General features: G+C 39.1%; 1 protein-coding gene across 7 annotated transcripts in view; it reads right to left on the reverse strand.

Moving 5' to 3' along the window:
* Positions 1 to 24695, reverse strand: part of Zcwpw2 (zinc finger CW-type and PWWP domain containing 2) — a 119548-nt gene that overhangs the window by 24060 nt on the left and 70793 nt on the right. For 4 of the 7 annotated variants that reach the window (XM_076577304.1, XM_076577305.1, XM_042281914.2 and 1 more), the window contains 2 exons: positions 4086 to 4165; positions 2250 to 2317 (listed from right to left, as the gene is read on the reverse strand). The exons of 1 other annotated variant lie outside the window; for it this stretch is intronic. In XM_076577304.1, the coding sequence (XP_076433419.1) occupies positions 2250 to 2317; positions 4086 to 4165 (148 nt within the window). Of the gene's footprint in view, positions 1 to 2249; positions 2318 to 4085; positions 4166 to 22443; positions 22541 to 24695 lie in introns of all 7 variants that reach the window. 2 more of the 7 variants (XM_076577302.1, XM_042281916.2) reach the window with 2 other exon arrangements.

Raw genomic sequence — 24695 nt, forward strand, 5'->3', positions numbered from 1 at the left:
AACTACATTCTAATACTTATCCCTGTATCCACAGATAAGGGTACCTCTCACTGGTATAAAAAGAAGCTTTTTTGATGACAAGACTGAGTCCTATCTTAAAAGTGGTATCTCCCAAGACCCATACAGAATGTCTAGGATGGTCATGACTGGAGCAAAGCCTTCTAGAGCAGGAGTCCTGGTGTCAGCAGCCATGTACCCTGTTGCTAGAGTGAAATGTTACTTATGGTGCTAGTGGAGGATTCTGAAGTAACTGGGCTGTCTTAGAGGCCATCTGGTTGACTGCCAAGGGGATATCTGGCTGGCAGTTTCCACTTGGGAAGGGACCTGACAACTGTTATTTGGATTAATTTTCTTATTGTTGTGACAACATGCCCGACAACAACACCTTATGGAGCAGAGATTTATTCCAACTCAGACTTGGGTTTTCAGCTCCTGCTTGCTTGGCCTGATGCTTGGTAAAACATCACATGCTGCAGGGCACACATGCTCACTGCAGGGCCGAGCAGGGATCAGAGTGGGACTAGGACTTGGAAGCTAGTACACTCTTCCAGGGCACATCCTATGGTTCTACTTCCTCCAGATTTACCCTTCCCAGAAAGTTTCCACAACCTTCCAAAACAGCACCACCAACTGAGGCTCAGCGTTGGAAACATTAGCCTCTAGGACCATTCCATATTCAAGCACAGCATTATTCCAGTGCTTGAGTAACTTGTTCAGAGAAAGAAAGAAAACTTATTGAGTGTATGTATGTAAAGGACTTACCATGAAATTAACATCCTTTACAGTACTTAATGGAGTTTCTTTTGACAAAAGGCCCTAGGAAGGGCTGGGTTTCTCTAAGCCTTCTTCAATTCATATCCCAATTTGCATCCAAAATAAAAGTTGGTTGCAACTGACATTCTTCTATATTTTCACATTTATAGTACAAATATTGCTTCTACTTGTCCTGCTACAATCCCCACTGTCAATCCTTCATTCTGTCTCTGTTTGGGCTGCTTAGTGTTGGGTGGAGGTGAAGCTGTGGCTTTGGGAATGGAAGGTCTTGACATGATGAGCTCTAAACAGGACTGCAAGTAAGCATCATCCAGCCTTTGAAAACTCAAGACAATGGAAGAATCAATCAGCAGCATGAGAGCCAAACTCTGCTTGCCTTCCACATCTACTCTAATGTATCGAATACTGTGGTGGCTTGAATGGGAATGACCCCACAGGCTCACGTATTTTAAATCTTCATCCCTAGTTGGTGGAACTGTTTGGGAAAGATTAGGTATGACTTGGAGGTGGTGTGACACTGGAGGTGGGCTCTGAGGTTTCAAAAGACTCTGTGATTCAAAAGACTCTCTGCCTCCTGGTTGTAGATCAAGATGTGAGCTCTCAACTGTCCTTTGCTCCACTATCATGGACTCTAATTCTCTGAAACCATAAGCGAAATTAAACACATTGCCTTGGCCATAGTGTTTTATCATAGCAATAGAAAAGTAACTAAGGCAGTTAATTCAGCCTAGGCCCTAGACTGTTACTATGTCCATTCTGCCCACCCCCCTTTCTTTGGATTCCAATAGGTTTGGGATGAAGAGGTCTGGGTTGATGCACAGTTGCTAGCATTTTCTTCTACAGCTATTAGTACTTTATTTTAAAACATTAAATATCTGGCAATTTCAGAGAAATTTTAATTAAAGAGACAGAAACTTAAAGAAAATTGAAAAGTTCCCATTTGACACCAAAATGACCTTAACCTTTTACTCATATACATGTATAATAGCTTTTTTTAAAAGCAGCCAACTATACTTTTTATTATTCTCTTATATAATATATCCTGACTGCAGCTTCCCCTCCTAGCTTCCAGTGCCTCCCCGCCTCTCCTTTTCTCCAGGTCCACTGCTCCAGCCTGTCTCCCCCTAGAAAAGAGCAGGCCTCCCAGGGACACCAACCAAACATGGAACAACAAGATACAAGAAGACCAGGCACAACCCTCACATCAAGGCAAGGTGAGGGAACCCAGTAGGAGGAAAGGGGCTCCAAGCGCAGGCCAAAGAGTCAAAGACACCCCCACCCCCACTGTCAGGAGTTCCACAAAAACACCAAGCCAATAACCATAACATAGATGTATAGGACCTAGTACAGTGCTATGCAGGCTCCCTGATTTTTACTTTAGTCTCTGAAACACCCTATGGGTCCTACTTAGAACTACACTTTTTGAAATTATATCCAGGCAAAAGAAACTAAAACCATCCCAGGCCTTCACATACCCATGTTTTCCTTTGATAAGGCTTCATCAGAACAAACATTTTCAACAGAACATTTTAAAGCAGCATTCCTGAAAAAGATTTTGACAGATTTAGTTTCAAACAAGTGACCCCACACATAAGGATATGCATATATACATACACAGGCATAAATGTGCATGCAAGCACATATGCACATACAAACACACGTATACATTTACTGCACATATACAAATGTGTATCTCTTGGTAACTGAATTCTGTGACTGTATGTCTCAGTCTTCTGGTGTTTTTCCTTGGTTGTCTCACAAAGCACAATTTGGTGCAGAAACAGGAACAAAAATACGACCTGCACTCTCAGTAGCTACAAAGCACCGAGAAGCTAATCCAACAAGTACTTGCACAGGTAATCTTCATGTAATTACTTTCCAAAAACATATCAAGTAATTACTGTTCTCATTATGTAAAGAAGTTGAGGAACTGGAGTTACAAGAGGAAATTAGAAGTTTGGCAGCATAGGTGAACTGCTGACCACGACAGAACCTGTTCTGTCACATGGCAAAGCCATACTTCCCCATCACACTGTGCTCCCGACAAGAGACAGAAAACATCTGTGCCAATGCACTGTTGCCAATCAAAAGTTCCAAGCCATGACTCTTCACCTCTTAAATGGGGTAACTGTAAATGCCCTAAATGTGTGTGACGTGATTACTGTGGTGTATGACGGAGATAAGGAAATAAAAGTCCATTTTTAATTAGTTATCTAGCCGGGCAGTGGTGGTGTGCACACTTTTAATCCCAGCACTCAGGAGGCAGAGGCAGGTGGATCTTTGTGAGATCTAGGACAGTCTAGTCTACATGGAGAGCTCTGAAACAGCCAGAGCTACACAGAGAAACCCTGTCTTGAAAATCTAAAAAAAGAATCAGTTATCTAGTGGGTGGAGATACTTTTGCACAGGAATGACAATCTGAGTTTATTACCAAGACCCTATAAGGTGGCAGAAGAGAACTGACTCCAAACACTTGTCCTCTAACCTCCACACATGCACTACGAATGCACATGCCCCACATACATCATACATACGAAACAAAATGAAATAAATAAATAATGTTAAAAATGGCTTTCTTCTGCACAGTCATGACAAGAGGAGGACTATTAGTGTTAGTCTTTTTTTTTTTTTTTTTTTTTTGGTTTTTCGAGACAGGGTTTCTCTGTGTAGCTTTGCGCCTTTCCTGGAACTCACTTGGTAGCCCAGGCTGGCCTCGAACTCACAGAGATTCGCCTGCCTCTGCCTCCCAAGTGCTGGGATTAAAGGCGTGCGCCACCATCGCCCGGCTTAGTGTTAGTCTTTATCTGTGAGTGGGAATCCTAGTACAGCCCCAGTCACATACTGAAAAACACATGTGAAGGCTAGTTCAATGAGAAGCACCTTATCATGGAGAGTTGACCCTAGCTTGTCTTACCTATTTTAAGCTAAAAACCATTTTTTTTTACATGGCTGTTCAAATAATAATAATAATCTCTAAAAGTTCTGGGTTAACATGTTTATAGGACTATTAACACTTCCTCAGCCAAGTATGGTAGCTGTAATCCCAGCATCTGAGAGGCTGAGTTAGGAGGGTTGTTAAGTTTGAACATAGCCAAGGCCACATAGTGAAACCCTGTTGGAAAACCAGACCAAGCAAAATAAAGCATAACTTTCTCTGTACTTCTAACTACTAACTTACTAATTCTTTCAAAAAGGTTTAAGCACAATGTTTACCCAGTGAAGAAAAAAAATCAAGGAAAATGTCATACAATAATTAATACAATTTATACATCTTAATTATATCCTAATACTTTTAATTTCACAAAACATACCTTTTCCTCTTTCTAACCTTGGGCTTTTTCTTATTATTTTTGAAATAATATTTTTCAGTATTATTTTTGGAAACTTGCATCTATAAAGAAACATCAAAAATGAATTAGTTCATTGCTCTAGATCTGTTCAATATACTAAAATGGGTTTTATGTGGTTTAATAATTTAGCTGAAGAAAAACTTTGGCCCATATCCCTAAACAAGACCATTCTGTCTAGCCCTCCACTGCACAGTCTCTGTTAAGGCATTAATCTGCCAGCCTCCAGGAATAGTAGGATGGCCAGACAAGGAGCTGCTAGTTTAAATATTCTTATATGCACCTTCACCAATCATAAAAATAATAGGATCTTTAAAAAAAAAAAACTTTTACAAACATCTAGCTTTAAGGAAAACAGAAGCATGTAGAATGCAAAGGTGCATGGGTGGGAACTGACATAGTAAAACCCCCTGCCCCAACATTTGTAGCAAGGCACCACTGGAGAAACACAGCTGGCTTTTTATGGCTAGGAAAAGAGAAAGCCTGTGCTCTGCTGTGTCACCGTCAGATAGGGCCTGGAGACAACAGGATTTTTCTGACTATCAACAGAAACAGGCAAACTTTCCTCAACAGAGCACAAATGCAGGTGTCATATACCTGGCCTGCCAGATGAGATGGCAAAAGCAGTGATCCTGAAATAAAGAGAACATCCAGCTAAACCAATGAAGTAGAAATCCAAAGGTATGTCTCTGAGAATGGATTTCCAAATCAAATACTCAACACAAAGATTCTCCTAGGATTCCTAAACTAGGAAAGGCAGGAGCAATTGATGTAAAGACTCACACAGGATCTCATACACACATTCACTAGTCAAGAATAACTAAAATAAAAGCATGCACAAGGAAAGTAAACCCTGTAAAACAATGCTTTCAACATATAGTTCAGTTGATGCAAAGTTCAAAAGCAAGCAAAATGAATGGACAGGCCTAGAAATCAAGACAACATCTGCTCTTGGAGCACTGACAATCAGCAGCAATAGATGCCTTATCAAATAGCAGTGCACAGAAAAGTTTTATCAATTAAATTACACCCCAAACTAGTACGACCCAAGTTGGAGGCTGGGTCTATGTTGGCTGAGGCTATTGAAATAATTCAGCAAGGGAACTTTGGAATTGTTTGCTTTTATCAGTTGTTGAGTTCCCTGATTATCAGAAAATCATTAAAACTTTCAAAATAAAAGGGAATTTAAAAAACACAATTCTTGTGAAAGAGCTACCAAATACTATGCTACAGAGAAGATTTAACCTAAAAGAAAAACCAAAAATGAGTGAAGATAAGCAAATTACTAAACATGATCTACATCTAAATAAACTCAAGACCCACTCAGGCTTGAGCCAGACAGATCCCAGCATGGAGAGGGGAAGAAGTCAAGAAGTCCCCTTCCACATGACGAGCTGTGGGCAATCAGTGGAAGGCCGTACATCTGAGTGTATACACACATACCAACTTGATGGTTTAACAAAACCCACAGTGACAAATAAAAGAGGGCAAAAATTGCACAGGCAGATAAGGAGTTGATTTGGGAGGAGTTGGGGAAGGGGTGAATATGATCAAAACACATCATATAGAAATTTTCAAAGTACTAATAAAAAAGGGAGAAAATAAATATATTAACCATGATCCCTCCTCCATGCAAAGCCCAACTGAGGCTGGGTATAGAGCTCAAAACTAGAGTTTTTATACAGCAGACACAAGACCTGAGTTGGATTCCTAGCACTGAGAAAGATTTTAAAAGAAACAAAATGACTAATTTGTATAGAGGTGAAAAACAAGGAAGATTCATAATCCAAGATAATAAAATGGAAGAGGGAAAGGAATCAGACCAGGGTGAAAAGTAAATAAATGATATTGAATCATTCACAAAGAGAGAGATATAATTAGGACATTTATGACCAATAGAAGAATTTTAAAAATAACAATACAGGAACTCCAGAAAAGTAATTGAAAATTAATATGTTCACACATAAGAATAACCCTCCAAAGAAGAGGACTGCATTATATACCATCTAGACTAGTTGAAAGAAAAAGAGGGAATTTTAAAAACATACAATCTGATAGAACCTAGGAAGAGAGGCAGAGAAGAAAAAGGGGAAAAGCATTGTAAACAGAAAATATAAATTAGATCTTATCCAGACACATTTCTAATAAGAAGTGATACAAAGAGATTCAAACTCTTAGACTGCTTTAGAACAAATGCATACAATTTAAGCTAAAGGGCTCTAAGACATACAGCATGACCGTCAAAATGTTGAGTACTTTTCTGGACAGAAATCAATCATTAAAAACCTTAAATGGAAATGTGAGGTGGTATAAAACAGTCAAAATGGTCTTGTAAAAGAAGGATCAATTTGGTCACACTGTCTGATTTCAAAACTTATGATAAGATCCCACATTCATGGCATGACCAATGGAATGAAGTAAGAAGTTCAGAAATGAACTTTTATATTAATAGTCAACTGATTTTCAGCAATCAGGCTAATGAGTGTGCAAGAAAAACTGTCCTTTCTGCAAATGGAACCAGTATAGCTGAGTACCCATATATAAAACAATGAAGTTCAACCCCTACTCACATCACATACAAAAACTAACTTAAAATGGATTAAAGGGTTAAATGCAAGAGACATCACCTTTAAAACGCTTGGAAGAAAACACAGAAGTAAATCTTTATAGCTTTGGTGTCTTCGTTATTTTTTTATTGTTGTGAAGAGATACTAGGACCAAGGCAACTTATAAAAGAAAGCATTTAATTGGGGACTTGCTTACAGTTTCAGAGGGTGAGTCTGTGACCACCATGGCAGGAAACATGGCAGCAGGCAGGCTGATACGACACTGGAACATTACTTCTGACGAGGAAGCATGAGGAAGAAAGAACAAACTCGGAATGGCTTAGGTTTCTGAAACCTCAAACTTCTCGCTCCAGTGACATACCACATACAGCAAGGCCACACCCCCTAATCCTTCCTAAACAGTCCTACAAATTAGAGACCAACTAATCAAACATATGAGCTATCAGGTCCATTCTCATTCAAACCACCCACTGATTTTAGTTGGTAGTGTTATATGTAACATTAAAAACAAAGAAAGAAAGAAAGAATAAACAGGATGCTATCAAGGTTAATGACTTCTGTGGCTTTAAAGGACACCATCAATAAAGAGAAGATAGCTCATAAGATTAGAGAAGATATTTTCAAAATATGTATATAATAATCAAACAATAAAAAGACAAGTCAATCAAATGTGTACAACATTTGAATAGACACTTCTTTAAGGAAATACAGGAATGGGCAATAAGCACATGAAGAGATGGCTAATAACATTAGTCATCAGAGACATTAAAACCAAAATCACAATGAGATACCACTTTATGTTCAATAGGACAGCTAGAAAGAAAGACCTACCCAAAGGTTGATAAGAGTGTGGTGAGATATGGAAAACTAGCAGGCTGTGAATTGTGAAGGTGTGCAACAACTATTGAATACTTTGAAAATCCCTCAAATTCATGAACAAAGTTACTTAGCAAGCAGTTCTACTCAAGAAAAATAAAGGCATTCATCTTCATAAGAATTTATACACAATGATTCTAGCTCCATTATTCACAACAAAGTAGAAACAATCCAAACATCCATCAACAAATGAGAAAAGTGGAATATGCTAGTGCTTTCCTTTATTCATAACTTTGCTTTCTGAAGTTTCACAGTAACTAGTCTGAAACTATTACATGGAAATTTTTAGAAGTAACTTATAAATTGGTATAATTTTTTATTACATAAGGTTGCTTTGATTTTTCTATCTTATTTATGTTCTTACTCATGTTCTTTTGTGGCAAATGTATAAATTAAACTTTATCATAGGTATGCAGGTATAGAAAAAACATAGCTATCCTGAGTACTATACTATCTATAACTTGAGTCTTTCACTAGGGTCTCTGAATATATTGCCAATAAATAAGGGATGGGGGAGACTACTATATATCCATGTAGCTAGAGTTTTCCTGCTTTGCCCACAGTCAGGACAAATCTTTGTCACCCGCCAGTCCCACAGCCGCTCAGACCCAACCAAGTAAACACAGAGACTTATATTGCTTACAAACTGTATGGCCGTGGCAGGCTTCTTGCTAACTGTTCTAATAGCTTAAATTAATCCATTTCCATAAATCTATACCTTGCCACGTGGCTGGTGGATTACCGGCATCTTTACATGCTGCTGGTCATGGCGGCGGCTGCAGTGTCTCTCCGCCTCAGCCTTCTGCTTCCCACAATTCTCCTCTCTCCTTGTCCCACCTACTTCCTGCCTGGCCACTGGCCAATCAGTGTTTTATTTATTGACCAATCAGAGCAATTTGACATACAGACCGTCCCACAGCATATCCATATAACAGAATACTCTCCAGCCACTAAAAATGATAAAGTACAAATACTATGTGAATGAATTTCAAACCATTACACTAAGTGAAAAGTGAAAAGCCAGACAAAACTGCTATAATGCTATATGCCACCTTTTATCTGAAATGTTCAGAGATGGAAAATCCAGAGACAAACAGTTGATGAGTGACTGCTGGGAAATGGCAAAAGCAGAAGATGGACAGACTACTAATGTCAATGGGGCTTTAGGGATGAAAATCAGTCTAAAATTACATAGCATTGTTGATTACACAACTGTAAATATATGAAAAACCACTGCATTTACACTTGTAAATATTGACTGATATGGCATATAAAGTATAAATTAACAAACATATAACTACAAAATTCATGTCATGGAAAAGTTGAAAGGAGCTAGTATACAATATATTCTTAATTATTAATATTGCCCAATTTGGTGATATTAATGCCAGGACAAAAGTAGATGTGAATTCAAAAAGCATAATTTAAGAAGAAAGTTTATTACTCAATGTTAAAAGATAATCTCAGTTTTAAAAATCTTAGCTTCAAAAAACGCAAAGTAAAACCATAAGTAGGATTTAAGTTGTTCTAAAAATAGAAAATAGGTGTGGTGACACGTGTCCTTAGTCCCAGCACTGGCAAGCAGAGGTAGCTGGGTCTTTGTAACTTCCAGGCCAGCCAGAGCTACATAGAGGATCTCTTTCTCAACAACAACAAAACCAAAATTAAATAATTAAAAACACATAAAAGTATATTTTGAGACTTCCTGAGACTTAGAGACCAGCCCCCAGCTCTCATCCTGTCCCGGACTTCCCATCTGGACAAGAGGTGAGTGCCTGGGCTCAGCCTAGATCCCATCCTTGGGCACCAGCCACTCCAAGGAAGACCTGCCCAACTTGGCCCCAGGTTCTGGCCATCAGGCAGGATCCCTTCCATCCTCACTGGGAAGGCTCCCCTTCTCCAAGACCCCCAGCAGACCCTGCAATCTCCACACCCTGCCTCCACACCCATCTGCCCGAGACCCCAGCCACTTTCTGAGACTTAGAGACCAGCCCCCAACTGGACAAGAGCTCCCATCCTGCCCGGAGCTCCCATCTGGATAAGAGAAAGAGACTTCCTGAATCTGTCAGCTCTGTCTGGACCAAGTGCGCTGATAAGACCAAGAATGAAACCATGAGGAGATGGGCAGACTTCAAGGCAAAATTACATACAACAAAATGAAGAGCAATACAGCATCACCAGAACCTAGCCCTCCTCCAACATCTAGACCTGAACATCAAAAAATAGAAGAAGCAGAAGAAAAAAGCCTTATGAATAACATCATGAAGAAGGTAGAGGCTTATATAGAAGGAATCACATATGAAATTAAGGAAAAGACAAACAAAAAATGGGAAGAACGCTGTAAAAAACTAGAGCAAAGGACAAATAAAGCAGAAGAAAACAATAAAGCCCTGGAAGAAAACAATAAAGCCCTGATAGAAAATCATGAAAAAGCAATGAAACAGATGAAGGAAACAGTTCAAGACCTGAAAAGGGAAATAGAAAAAATGAAGAAGACACAGAGGGAATGCTGGAAATAGAAAATCTGAGTAAACAAATGGGAACTTCAGATGCAAGTATAACCAACAGAATGCAAGAGATGGAAGAGAGGATCTCTGGCGTTGAAGATACGGTAGAAGAAATAGATTCATCAGTCAAAGGAAACACTAAAGCCAACAAAGTCATGATCCAAAATGTCCAAGAAATTTGGGACATCATGAAAAGACCAAACCTACAAATAATAGGGATAGAGGAAGGAAAAGAATACCAACTCAAAGGCACAGAAAATATATTCAACAAGATCATAGAAGAAAACTTTCCCAACTTAAAGGAAATGCCTATGAAGATACAAGAAGCCTATAGAACACCAAACAGACCAGACCCCTCAAAAAAGTCCCCTTGCCACATAATAATTAAACAACTAAACGTACAGAATAAAGAAAGAATATTAAGAGCAGCAAAGGAAAAAGTCCAAGTGACTTATAAAGACAAACCCATCAGAATAACACCTGATTTCTCAATGGAGACTTTGAAAGCCAGGACATGGACAAAAGTAATGCGGACACTAAGAGACCATGGATGCCAGCCTAGACTAATATACCCAGCAAAACTTTCAATCATCATAGACGGAGTGAACAAGACATTCCAAGACAAAGCCAGATTTAAACAATACTTTTGCACAAACCCAGCCCTACAGAAAGCACTAGAAGGAAAATTCCAACCTAAGGAAGTCAGACACACCTTCAAAAGCACAGGCAATAAATAAAGGCACAGCAGTGAACCCCAAAGAAGAGAAGTACACACACACTACCACCAAAAAATAAAAGGAATGAACAATCACTGGTCATTAATATCCCTTAATATCAATGGACTTAATTCAACTATAAAAAGACACAGGCTTACAGAATGGATATGAAAGCAGGACCCATCTTTCTGCTGCATACAAGAAACACACCTCAAATTCAAAGATAGATACTACCTAAGAATAAAAGGCTGGGAAAAGACTTTCCAATCAAATGGTCTTAAGAAACAAGCGGGTGTAGCTATCCTATTATCCAGAAAAATAGACTTCAAACTAAAATCAATCTAAAGAGATAAAGAAGGGCAATACATACTCATCACAGGAAAGATCCACCAAGATGAAGTTTCAATTCTGAACATTTATGCCCCAAACACAAGGGCACCGACATATGTAAAAGAAACATTACTAAAGCTTGAACCACATATAAAATCCCACACATTAATAGTGGGAGACTTCAACACCCAAATTTCACCGCTGGACAGATCTCCCAAATCGAAACTTAACAGAAAAATAAAGGACTTAACTGATGTTATGACTCAAATGGACTTAATTGATATCTACAGAACATTCCATCCTAACAAAAAAAGAATATACCTTCTTCTCAGCACCCCATGGCATCTTCTCTAAAATTGACCACATCCTTAGCCACAAAGCAAATCTCAACAGATACAAAACAATTGGAATAACCTCCTGCATTCTATCAGACCACCATGGTTTAAAGTTAGATCTCAACAACAAAAACTACAGAAAACCTACAATCTCATGGAAACTGAATAATGCTCAACTGAATCACCAATAGGTTAAGGAAGAAATAAAGAAATTAAAGACTTCCTAAAGATCAATGAAAATGAAGACACCACATACCCAAACTTATGGGACACTATGAAAGCAGTGCTAAGAGAGAAATTCATAGCACCAAATGCCCACACAAAGAAGTTGGGGATTGTGATGCCTCCAGAGGTTGTTTTATTGTACAGGATTCTTTAGGCTATCCTGGGTTTTTTGTTTTTCCATATGAAGTTGAGTATTATTCTTTCCAGGTCTGTGAAGAATTGTGTTGGTATTTTGATGGGGATTGCATTGAATCTGTAGATTGCTTTTGGTAAGATTGCCATTTTTACTATGTTAACCCTGCCTATCCATGAGCATGGGAGATCTTTCCATTTTCTGACATCTTCTTCAATTTCTTTTTTCAGGGACTTAAAGTTCTTGTCATATAGGTCCTTCACTTGCTTGGTTAGTGTTACCCCAAGGTATTTTATGTCATTTGTGGCTATTGTAAAGGGTGATGTATCTCTGATTTCCATCTCAGCCTGTTTGTCAATTGTATATAGGAGGGCTACTGATGTTTTTGAGTTGATCTTGTATCCTGCTATGTTGCTGAAGGTGTTTATAAGCTTTATCAGTTCCTGGGTGGAATCTTTGGGGTCACTCAAGTATACTATCATGTCATCTGCAAATAGGGAAAGCTTGACTTCTTCCTTTCCAATTTGTATCCCCTTAATCTCCTTATGTTGTCTTATTGCTCTGGCTAGAACTTCAAGTACTATATTGAATAAGTATGGGGAGAGTGGACAGCCTTGCCTCGTTCCTGATTTTAGTGGAATCACTTTGAGATTCTCTCCATTTAATTTGATATTGGCTGTTGGCTTGCTGTAAATTGCCTTTATTATGTTTAGGTATGTTCCCTGTATTCCTGATCGCTCCAAGACTTTTATCATGAAGGGGTGTTGGATTTTGTCAAATGCCTTTTCTGTATCTAGTGAGATGATCATGTGTTTTTTTTCTTTGTGTTTGTTTATATGGTGTATTACATTGATGGACTTTCGTATATTGAACCACCCTTGCATCCCTGGGATGAAGCCTACTTGATCATGGTGTATAATTGTTCTGATGTGTTCTTGGAGTCTGTTTGCCAGTATTTTATTGAGTATTTTTGCATCAATGTTCATGAGGGAGATCGGTCTGTAGTTCTCTTTCTTTGTTGCATCCTTGTTTGGTTTAGGAATAGGTTAATTGTAACCTCATAGAAGGAGTTTGGTAATGCTCCTTCTGTTTCTATTATGTGGAACAATTTAGAGAGTATTGGTATTAACTCTTCTTTGAAGATCTGGTAGAATTCTGTGCTGAAACCATCTGGTCCTTGGCTTTTTTTGGTTGGGAGACTTTTAATGACTGTTTGTATTTCCTTAGGGATTATTGGACTATTTAAATAGTTTATCTGGTCTTGATTTAACTTAGGTATGTGGTACCTATCCAGAAAAATGTCCATTTCTTTTATGTTTTCCAGTTTTGTGGAGTAGAGGTTTTTGAAATATGACCTTATAATTCTCTGAATTTCCTCAATGTCTGTTGTTATGTCCCCCTTTTCATTTCTGATTTTGTTGATTTGGATTCTCTCTCTCTGTCTTTTGGTTAGTTTGGATAAGGGCTTGTCTATCTTGTTGATTTTCTCAAAGAACCAACTCTTTGTTTCATTAATTTTTTGTATTATTCTCTTAGTTTCTAATTTATTAATTTCAGCTCTCACTTTGATAATTTCCTGGCATCTGTTCTTCCTGGGAGACTTTGCTTCTTCTTGTTCTAGAGCTTTCAGGTGTGCTGTTAAGTCACTAGTGTGGGATTTCTCCAACTTCTTTATGTGGGCATTTAGTGCTATGAATTTCCCTCTTAGCACTGCTTTCATAGTGTCCCATAAGTTTGGGTATGTGGTGTCTTCACAAAGGCTAAGGGGCCCCCAATTGGATCAGGCCCTCTGAATAGGTGAGACAGTTGATTGGCTTGATCTGTTTGGGAAGCATCTAGGCAGTGGGACAAGGTCCTGGGCTCATTGCATGAGTTAGCTATTTGAAACCTGGGACTTATACAGGGACGCTTGGCTCAATCTGGGACGAGGGGACTGGACCTGCCTGGACTGAGTCTATCAGGTCGATCCCAGTCCTAGGGGGAGGCTTTGCCCTGGAGGAGGTGGGAATGGGGAATGGGCTGGGGGGAAGAGGAGGGGGCAGGAAGGGGGAGAACAAGGGAATCTGTGGCTGTTATATAGAACTGAATAGTATTGTAAAATAAATAAAAAAAATGAAAAAAAAGAAGTTGGGGAAATCTCATACTAGTAACTTAACAGCACACCTCAAAGCTCTAGGACAAGAAGAAGCAAAGTCTCCCAAGAGAATAGACCCCAGGAAATTATCAAAGTGAGAGCTGAAATCAATAAAACAGAAACAAAGAGAACAATACAAAAAATTAATGAAACAAAGAGTTGGTTTTTTGAGAAAATCAACAAGATAGACAAGCCCTTATCCAAACTAACCAAAAGACAGAGAGAGAGCATCCAAATTAACAAAATTAGAAATGAAAAGGGGGACATAACAACAGACATCAGGTCATACTTCAAAAACCTCTACTCCACAAAACTGGAAAACCTAAAAGAAATGGATGATTTTCTGGATAGGTACCACATACCTAAGTTAAATCAAGACCAGATAAACTATTTAAATAGACCAATAACCCCTAAGGAAATAGAAACAGTTATTAAAAGTCTCCCAACCAAAAAAAAAAAGCCAAGGACCAGATGGTTTCAGCACAGAATTCTACCAGATCTTCAAAGAAGAGTTAATACCAATACTCTCTAAATTGTTCCACACAATAGAAACAGAAGGAACATTACCAAACTCCTTCTATGAGGCTACAATTACCCTGATTCCTAAACCAAACAAGGATACAACAAAGAAGGAGAACTACAGACCGATCTCCCTCATGAACATTAATGCAAAAATACTCAATAAAATACTGGCAAACAGACTCCAAGAACATATCAAAACAATTATCCACCATGATCAAGTAGGCTTCATCTCAGGGATGCAAGGATGGTTCAACATACGAAAGTCCATCAATGTAATACACCATATAAACAAACACAAAGAAAAAAATACATGATCATCTCACTAGATGCAGAAAAAGCATTTGACAAAATCCAACACCCCTTCATGATAAAGGTCTTGGAGCGATCAGGAATACAGGGAACATACCTAAACATAATAAAGGCAATTTACAGCAAGCCAACAGCCAATATCAAATTAAATGGAGAGAATCTCAAAGTGATTCCACTAAAATCAGGAACGAGGCAAGGCTGTCCACTCTCCCCATACTTATTCAACATAGTACTTGAAGTTCTAACCAGAGCAATAAGACAACATAAGGAGATTAAGGGGATACAAATTGGAAAGGAAGAAGTCAAGCTTTCCCTATTTGCAGATGACATGATAGTATACTTGAGTGACCCCAAAGATTCCACCCAGGAACTGATAAAGCTTATAAACACCTTCAGCAACATAGCAGGATACAAGATCAACTCAAAGTCATCAGTAGCCCTCCTATATACAATTGACAAACAGGCTGAGATGGAAATCAGAGATACATCACCCTTTACAATAGCCACAAATGATATAAAATACCTTGGGATTAATACTAACCAAGCAAGTGAAGGACCTATATGACAAGAACTTTAAGTCCTTGAAAAAAGAAATTAAGAAGATGTCAAAAAATGGAAAGATCTCCCATGTTCATGGATAGGCAGGATTAACATAGTAAAAAATGGCAATCTTACCAAAAGCAATCTACAGATTCAATGCAATCCCCATCAAAATACCAACACAATTCTTCACAGACCTGGAAAGAATAATACTCAACTTCATATGGAAAAACAAAAATAGGATAGCCTAAAGAATCCTGTACAATAAAATAACCTCTGGAGGCATCACGATCCCTGACTTCAAGCTCTGCTATAGAGCTACAGTAATAAAAACAGCTTGGTCCTGGTATAAAATCTGACATGTGGACCAATGGAAACGAACTGAAGACCCTGACATTAATCCGCACACCCATGAACACCTAATTTTTGACAAAAAAGCCAAAACTATACAATGGAAAAAAAGAAAGCATCTTCAACAAATGGTGCTGGCATAACTGGATATCAACGTATAAAAGGCTGCAAGTAGATCCATATCTGTCACCATGCACAAAGCTTAGTTCCAAGTGGATCAAAGACCTCAACATAAATCCAGCTACTCTGAACTTGCTAGAAGTAGGAAGCAGTCTTGAATGCATTGGCATAGGAGATCACTTCCTAAATATAACACCAGTAGCACAGACACTGAGAGAAACAATCAATCAATGGGACCTCTTGAAACTGAGAAACTTTTGTAGAGCAAAGGATACAGTCAACAATGCAAAGCGACAGTCTACAGAATGGGAAAAGGTCTTCACCAACCCCATATCTGACAGAGGACTGATATCCAGAATATATAAAGAACTCAAGAAATTAAACATCAAAATGCCCAACAGTCCAATTAAGTAATGGGCTATAGAACTAAACAGAGAATTCTCAACAGAGGAAACCCAAATGGCTGAAAGACATTTAAGGAATTGCTCAACATCCCTAATTATCAGGGAAATACAAATCAACACAACTCTGAGATACCACCTTACGCCTGTCAGAATGGCTAAGATCAAAAACACTGAAGACACCTTATGTTGGAGAGGATGTGGAGCTGGAACTCTCCTCCACTGCTGATGGGAATGCAAGCTTGTACAACCACTTTGAAAATCAATATGGCACTTTCTTAGAAAATTGGGAATCAATCTCCCCCAAGATCCAGCTATACCACTCTTGGGCATATACCCAAGGAATGCTCAATCATATCACAAGGGCACTTGCTCAGCTATGTTCATAGCAGCATTGTTTGTAATAGCCAGAACCTGGAAACAACCTAGATGCCCTTCAACTGAAGAATGGATAAATAAAATGTGGTACATATACACAATGAAATACTACTCAGCAGAGAAAAACAATGACATTATGAGGTTTACAGGCAAATGGATGGACCTAGAAAAAAATCATCCTGAGTGAGGTAACCCAGACTCAGAAAGACAAGCATGGTATGTACTCACTCATAGGAGAATACTAGATGTAAAACAAAGATGAATAGACTGCTACTCACAACTCCGGGGAGGCTACCTAGAAAACAGGACCCTAAGAAAGACACAGGGATTGCCCAATGACAGAGAAATGGATGAGAGCTACATGAACAACATGGACGTGAGTGGAGGTAATGAAGGGCAAGGGTCGCGGGAAAGAGAGTTTAGGGGAGCGGGAGATCCCAGCTGGATCAGGAACAGAGAGAGAACAAGGAATAAAAGACCATGATGAATGAAGACCACATGAGAATAGGAAGAAGCAGAGTGCTGGAGAGGCCCAGAGAAATCCACAAAGATACCCCCACAATAGACTACTGGTAATGGTTGAGAGACAGCCCGAGCTGACCTACTCTGGTGATAGGATGGCCAAACACCCTAACTGTTGTGCTAGAAACCCCATCCAATAATGACTGAGGGAACAGGATGCAGAGATCTACAGCCAGGCCCCAGGTGGAACTCCAGGAGCCCAACTGACGAGAAAGAGGAGGGTTTGTATGAGTAAGAATTGTTGAGACCAAGGTTGGATAGAGCACAGGGACAAATAGCCAAACAAATGGAGACACATGAACTATGACCCAATGGCTGAGGAGCCCCCAACTGGATCAGGCCCTCTGGATAAGTGAGACAGTTGATTGGCTTGATCTGTTTGGGAGGCATCCAGGCAGTGGGACTGGGTCCTGTACTCAGTGCATGAGTTGGCTGTTTGAAACCTGGGGCTTATACAGGGACACTTGGCTCAGCCTGGGAGGAGGGAACTGGACATACCTGGACTGAATCTACCAGGTTGAACTCAATCCTCAGGGGAGTCCTTGCCTTGGAGGAAATGGGAATGGGGGGTGGGCTGGGGGAAGGCGGGTGGGCGGGGGGTGGGGGGGGGACGACAAGGGAATCCGTGGCTGATATGTAAAATTAAATTAAATTATAAAATACAAAAACACATAATGGGAAAAAATAACAAAGAATCTGAAGAAATCAAAACAGAAATAATTTTAATCAAGTTCAAACATGTTGAACCTGACATTGTAAGGAATATATACTGATTGCAAATCAAAAACATCTACAAATTTGACTACAAACTAAGTCAAAAGGAAATGTGCAAAACAAAATAGAAATCTCGATTTTACACATGTATTTCACTGAGTAAAATCAATATATGAAATCAAATCCTGCATGGCAACTAATAAAATATTCAACTGATAAGTAGAGGAGAGGCCATTCTCTCGTGAACCTTTCTATAACAAGCTGTCTGTCTGTCATCTATGTCATTGGATCACATAGTCTAATGATTTGCACACCAGGCTTTTCTTCTTATTAGATAATACAGACTTCCTGCTATGCCTTGCAAGCTTATAGATATGAAATAAATTAGTAAATAAAGGTTAGAAGAAAAGTAGCATAAACATGAGCATCAGTACAAGAACAGGAAGGCTAGTGATACTGCAGTTTTAGAGATACCATTTTTTTAGCTGTTGGTATAGCTCAGTGGTAGCATATATGTTTGCTATGTGCAAGGCACTAGGTTAAATGCCCAGCAACTTTCCTAATTCAACTTGGCCAGATGTGGTGGTACATGCCTTTAATCCCTACACTAGAGAGGTATTGGGGTCTACACATTGAGTTCTAAGCCAGCCAGGGCTACACAGTGAGACTCTGTCTCCCCAAATAATAATAATAAGGTAAGTATTTTTGATCTGGCCACTTAATGTACTTCATGAAATTGACCTTAAACTTCTGTGCAGAACTTCAAAGTGGTTCTCTCTTGAAATGTTTGTTGGCGTCTTTGCTTCTTGGCTTTTCTCTTTGATCTGTCAGTATGAGCAGCATCTTGGACCATATTGTCTATTCCATTCACTGTTTCACCAACTTTGATTTTACTGATTTAAAATCAACTATAAGAAATCAATTTTAAAATCATATACTAATTGTTTGGCATCTAGAGGTACCATTTACATTGAGCATATAAAAGCATTAACCGTAACAAACGAAGATTTAATTAAAATAAGTCTGAAAGTACTATTAGGCAGCTCAAATGAGTTAGTAATCACTCAAGGCAACTTGACAGAGGCACTGGGGAGTTCACAGGACAGTGCTAAAGGGTAAGGGGTCTCCTCACAGTAATATTCAAACATTCATTCCAATACTCTGCTACCTAAGTCATTGATCTGCATCTTCAAAGATACCATTGAAGTGTTATTTAATGTGACTATTATCAGCTTAAATTATCTATATTTGAGTATGAAATAAAGAGGGTACTGCAAGAGTAAATAAGACTACTGTAACAAAATGAAACTACTCTATAAGCATCAATAGGAAGAAATCCCATTAACCAGCTACCATGAAGTAGGAAGGTTTGTGTTAGAGACAGTAAATTGCTTTCCCACTTTAGTAAGTGCTCCACAGCACTGTCTTACTTCCTCTTCTTGTTGCTCTGAGTATCTGACAAAGCAATTTAAAGGAGGAAGGGCTTGTTTTTCTCTCATGATTTGATGGATAGAGTCCTTCACATCATTCACAGCAGGCTGGTCATGATGGCAAGTGGCTCCATGTCAGCAAGAATATGGAGCTGGGACTCCTGATCTCCTCATATTTCTGGCAGAACAGAAAGCAGAAACTTAAAAGCCCTTCCTTCCCCCATTGAACCACTTCCTCCAGCAAAGCTGTACAACCTAAGGCTCCTCAATCTCTTGACACTGTGTCACCAGCTGGGACCAAGTGTTCAAACATATGAGCCTATGGGAGACATAACACATTCAGACTCTAAACCGAACTACTCAGTACTTGCCAAGCTGCCCCACGTCCCCAGTCTGCCTAGAATCTCAATCTCAGTGTGAGCACTGGCCCCTACTATTACTTCTGGTGAGCCTCTTGGCCACTCCAATATCTAGTTAACATCTGACAGAGTCATCCACTCAAATTGTACTTTGAAATGGTAACTGTGCATGTGGGGGAAGATTAAATCAAATCACATGTCAGCAATTATTTACCAACTGAACTTTCCAGTTACTCAAATATTATTTAACACTAGGCAAGGCTCTGAATTTTATTGCCTTTGTTTATAGAATAGAACTGAAGGAACTTAGCATTGCAGTATGGTGGGTCTGAGGGCAGCAGTATAGTTTCCCAAGGCTATTGCCACCAAAGTTGGTAAAGCAACATAAGTCTGGTAGTTTGGTCTGTAGCATACAAGTTCCTCTACTCTGAGGACACTCATCATTACATTTAGATATTACCTAATCCCAGATCATACAATCTCAAGAGCCTTTCTGTAATTACTCCAAATTAGGTCCCATTCTGTTGCTCTGGGTAGATGTATCTTTGGAGGCCTCTATTCAAGACACTAGAAATAAACACTGAAATATTTATGTATCCTATCTCTTCTATTTCTGTCTCCACTGTTGGACTGCTAGTCCTCTTGTTGTACAGACTAGTGATATTCGAAGTACAGGACACAATGACACTGAAATAGCAACACCTGAGAGCTTGTTACAAGTATAAATCTCATATCCGTTTAGGCTTATTAAATCAGAAACCTTGTTTAAATAAACCTTAAAGACTCCAAAAAAAAACCTCACCCACTAAAATGTAATAGTAAGTGCCAATGACTTTAAATAAGCTGAGGTATTAATTCTTTTCTTGCTGTATATAAAAAACAAGTAAATATATGCATACAAAGAATATGAGCTAAATACTAAAAAAGAAAAAAACCTAAATATATGTCCACAGATACACAATTAAATTTGTTAACTAGAATGGGAAATGGTAGAATTGCCTTTAATTCTTTTTTTTTTTTTTTTTTGGTTTTTCGAGACAGGGTTTCTCTGTATAGCTTTGCGCCTTTCCTGGAACTCACTTGGTAGCCCAGGCTGGCCTCGAACTCACAGAGATCCGCCTGCCTCTGCCTCCCGAGTGCTGGGATTAAAGGCGTGCGCCACCACCGCCCGGCAGAATTGCCTTTAATTCTAAATTGAAGAAAATCCTTATGAATTGTGCTTACATTAACTTTATAAACTCTAATTCAACACTGTTCATTTCCCTAAGCCATTTGACATCTAAATGAAAATTCGTTAGCTGCCTTAGGTCTGAAGGTGTAAAGCATAGATCTAATGTTTTGTTCTTATAGGAGGCATAAGTATGTATTACAACCTTCTCTTGAGGGTAACTGTCAGTCAGTAATCACTAAAGAGCTAGCTACCTTGACAGACCTCCCAAAGGTGCATCTGCAAGCTTTGAATAATGTAGACAAATACTTTTTCCAAAGATATCCTATAGAAGGTTGCAAAGCCAGCATGCCTATTTCCCTTTGGAAAAGATGCCAGGGAGGTCTGCATGGAAGAAGGATGAAAGCCAGCTTCCTGAAGCAGACCTAATGAGGGTCACAGCTGAACCTGAGTATCTGCAGGGCACAGCTAATACATTCCAGTCTACACAGACTACCCTCAGCATTTCCTAGAGAGAGAAGAGGACTGAAATCTCATTTTCTGTCCCTATTTTGGATGCTACACTCTTAAAGTATAGGATTCTATTGTTTCTTATATATACATTACTCAATTATCGTATGCTAGCCAGGTCAATTTTCAGTAGAGTTTGGAATTCCCATGACCTCTGGAGAGCATCAGAACCCAGTGCTTGGCAGTGTGACACATCAATACCTTGCTGCCTCCTGCTCTCTGCAGCTGCAGTTAAGCTCTGTAGGTTTCCTTGGTTGGGGGTCTTTCCAGAAGGAACACTAGAATGCATATTCAAGCAGTGAACAGAGGCACAGAAGGGAATCTTCTCTAAAAATAGAAGCTGGCTACCGGTCCCACCTTGAACAGAAGCCATGAAGGATTTTCTATTAGCACCTCCAACTGTGGCTAAGGATGAGACTGGCATAAAACTTTTATGATTCAGTGTTTCACTCAGAGATTTTAAAGTCTGTATTTAAATTTTCTGAAAGGTCTGTTCAGGCACTGAACACTAGAATTCAGGGTGACTTTTCATTCGTATTTCACTCACATCTATAAAACACTTAGGAATGCTAAGGGTTAATCCCAACAAGGCACCCAGGGAGGCAAGAAAGCCATGGAAGCTGGATTTGTGGCACAGCTGCTCAGCTGACAATGGAGCCAAAGATCAGACTGTCTGACCTCTGGCTGGAGGTTCTGTGCAAATCCAAGTCAGCTGCAAATACTTCCTGTTTCTGTGCAGTTTTTTCTAAAACCACTGGCCATTTCAGCAAGGAATGCTGGGAGAGGGGGATGATGTTGGCAGAAGACACTGTTTCTAGGGAAGTTTCTAGGGAAACTTCCTGAAATCTACACATTAAACTGAATTGTGAAAACCTGATGTATAGAAAACATTTAACAGTTATAGTAGAGTATTATATTTCATTATGAACAAAGAAATGAATGTTCAAAATATCATTATGTGTTTCACCATTTTTTTCTACTATTAACCTGAACAGTAAGAATCTTCAGTAATTCCTCAACCTGTGGAGAGATCCCTGTCAAGTATTCTAAGCCTAAACTCCACCTTAATATAGAAGAATTTTTTTTGGTGGGGGGAGAAAGGAATAGACAGAATCTCTCCAATTACACAATAAAAAGACACAGTCTTAATCATTTTATGAGGATCAAATACTTACACACAACTCTCTGATAATCCAGAGAGGATACTCTGCACATGATTCCTTGTGGTTTGGTGACTGTGTTCTCCAGTGTACACTGGTGCAGGGATTTCTGCTGTGTACATTATAGGAGAAAATTATTTTTGAAACATTTGAGGACCTTAAATATATAATTAAAAAGATAAATGGTACCTCAAAGTTATTAGTAGACTTATACAGAAGCCAAATGTTTATAAACCAGAATATATTATAAACATGAATTCTGTAGTAAGTCAGTTCTATTAATTTTCACTGACATTGAACAGTAGTTGCTAAATTGAGTACAGAAAGATCATTTAATATCTAGGGACATAGCTACAATCTATGAAACATAAACTCATTACTCAAATTTCTATTTTACGTTTTGCTAATAACCATTATTGATTTTGGTTTTGATGGGATGATGCTGAGGAAGGAGGTGGTAAATAGAAGTATCCCCAATAGACAAATTAAAAAATACTTTCTACCTATAGCTAGTTCAAGTCATGAATGCAAAATTCACAAGTTTACAGGGTAAATTGTATTAATTTACTCAAATTTTAAGTGAAGCAATAAGTAAATCTTTTCTTTTCTTTTCTTTTCTTTTTTTTTTTGGTTTTTTCGAGACAGGGTTTCCCTGTGTAGCTTTGTGCCTTTCCTGGAACTCACTTGGTAGCCCAGGCTGGCCTCGAACTCACAGAGATCCGCCTGGCTCTGCCTCCCGAGTGCTGGGATTAAAGGCGTGCGCCACCACCGCCCGGACAATAAGTGAGTATTATACAGAGAAGAACAAAAGTAAAAAGAAAGTTATTCTTATTATGAGGGTGATTTTCAAAAAGAAAACCTTTTTATTAGTAATAAGGACTAAAATAGTTTTTACAGACAGAAACTGGTGTAGTCCTGGCTGGGCTCAAACTCGCCATTTGGCAAGGATAACCTTGAACTTCTGACCCTCCTGCCCTGCCTCCCAAGGCTGGGATTACAGGTATGTCCACCATGCCCAGTTTAGGCAGTGCTAGGAACTGAATCCAGGGCTTCATGCATGCTAGGCAAGAACTCTACCACCTGAGCTTCATCCTCAGTGCCAAGGCTGAAAACAGTTCTTAAGAGAGAAAATTACTGGTAGCTGAACATTTATTTCTTTTGTTCATAGGCCAGATCCACAGAACTAAACCCTGGACTTTCTCAGGTGAAGTGCTGCACCATGACAAACTTTAGTTTATGGCAATGATATGAGGTGCATCTTTACCTCCACCTCCTATAGCAGCTTGCATATGTGCAACCTGGACCACAAATGGCAGCCCAGCAGCCCAGGAGAGAAACGGCCCCTTACAGCCAGCTGCTGCCACAAACCCTTTTCACCTGTGCACTTGAAGACTGGCATGGCTCTTAGGCTCACTAACTGCCACCTGTCTCCAGGGAAGAAAAACAGGAAGTGTCACCATTCTGCTCTCCCACTGGCCAACTCCTCTCAGTTCCACTCACCCACTCCAGTCATCCAAAGAGAATTAGAAGAAAGACAGAACCGTGCACTGAAAGTCAAATGTAAGCAAAGGTTAAATATGTAAAAAAGAATCCAAGAAGATATTTTTAAAATTTTAAAATGGCAAATATCATCACTGAAACCAGGTGTGGGTATTTTGAGGCAGAGAATTTTTGCCTGCCACACTGGGCCTAAACGGCTTTGGAATCTGAGAATAATTAGCATGTTGTCTAATCTTAATACTTTACTACTAATTATTATCCTATAGAATTCCTGTAGAGAAGCCATACATCTTACAACACTTAACCAAGTTTGATTATTGAGGCACTAAGAGTGTCCTGTCCAATAAGCACTCCTCTAGAAGGCTGTTTAACACTGACTGCCAGTGCTGTGGACAAGGACTGAGGTCAGTATGAGCCTATTAAAGCTTCGCTGATGGCTTAGAGTGACAAAAACACAATTTTCTAATAATACATATTTGTTTTTATATGTGTTTAGAAAAAATAAGTGCACACCTGATGGGTGATGTTGTTCTGTATGCTGTGAATATGTGTTGCTCTGATTGCTTGATAAATAAAGCTGTTTGGCCATGGTGAGGCAGAGTAAGGTTAGGTGAGACATTCTAACTAGAGAGAGAGAAAGGAGAAAAACAGAGAAGAGAAGACGCTGTTAGTCACAACCAGAAGAAGCAAGATGTAAAGGTACCAGTAAGCCACAAGCCATGTGGCAAAGTATAGATTTATAAAAATGAATTAATTTAAGATGTAAG

Source organism: Peromyscus maniculatus, chromosome 7 (assembly GCF_049852395.1).
Source record: "Peromyscus maniculatus bairdii isolate BWxNUB_F1_BW_parent chromosome 7, HU_Pman_BW_mat_3.1, whole genome shotgun sequence".
In the NCBI taxonomy this organism is placed as follows: domain Eukaryota; kingdom Metazoa; phylum Chordata; class Mammalia; order Rodentia; family Cricetidae; genus Peromyscus; species Peromyscus maniculatus.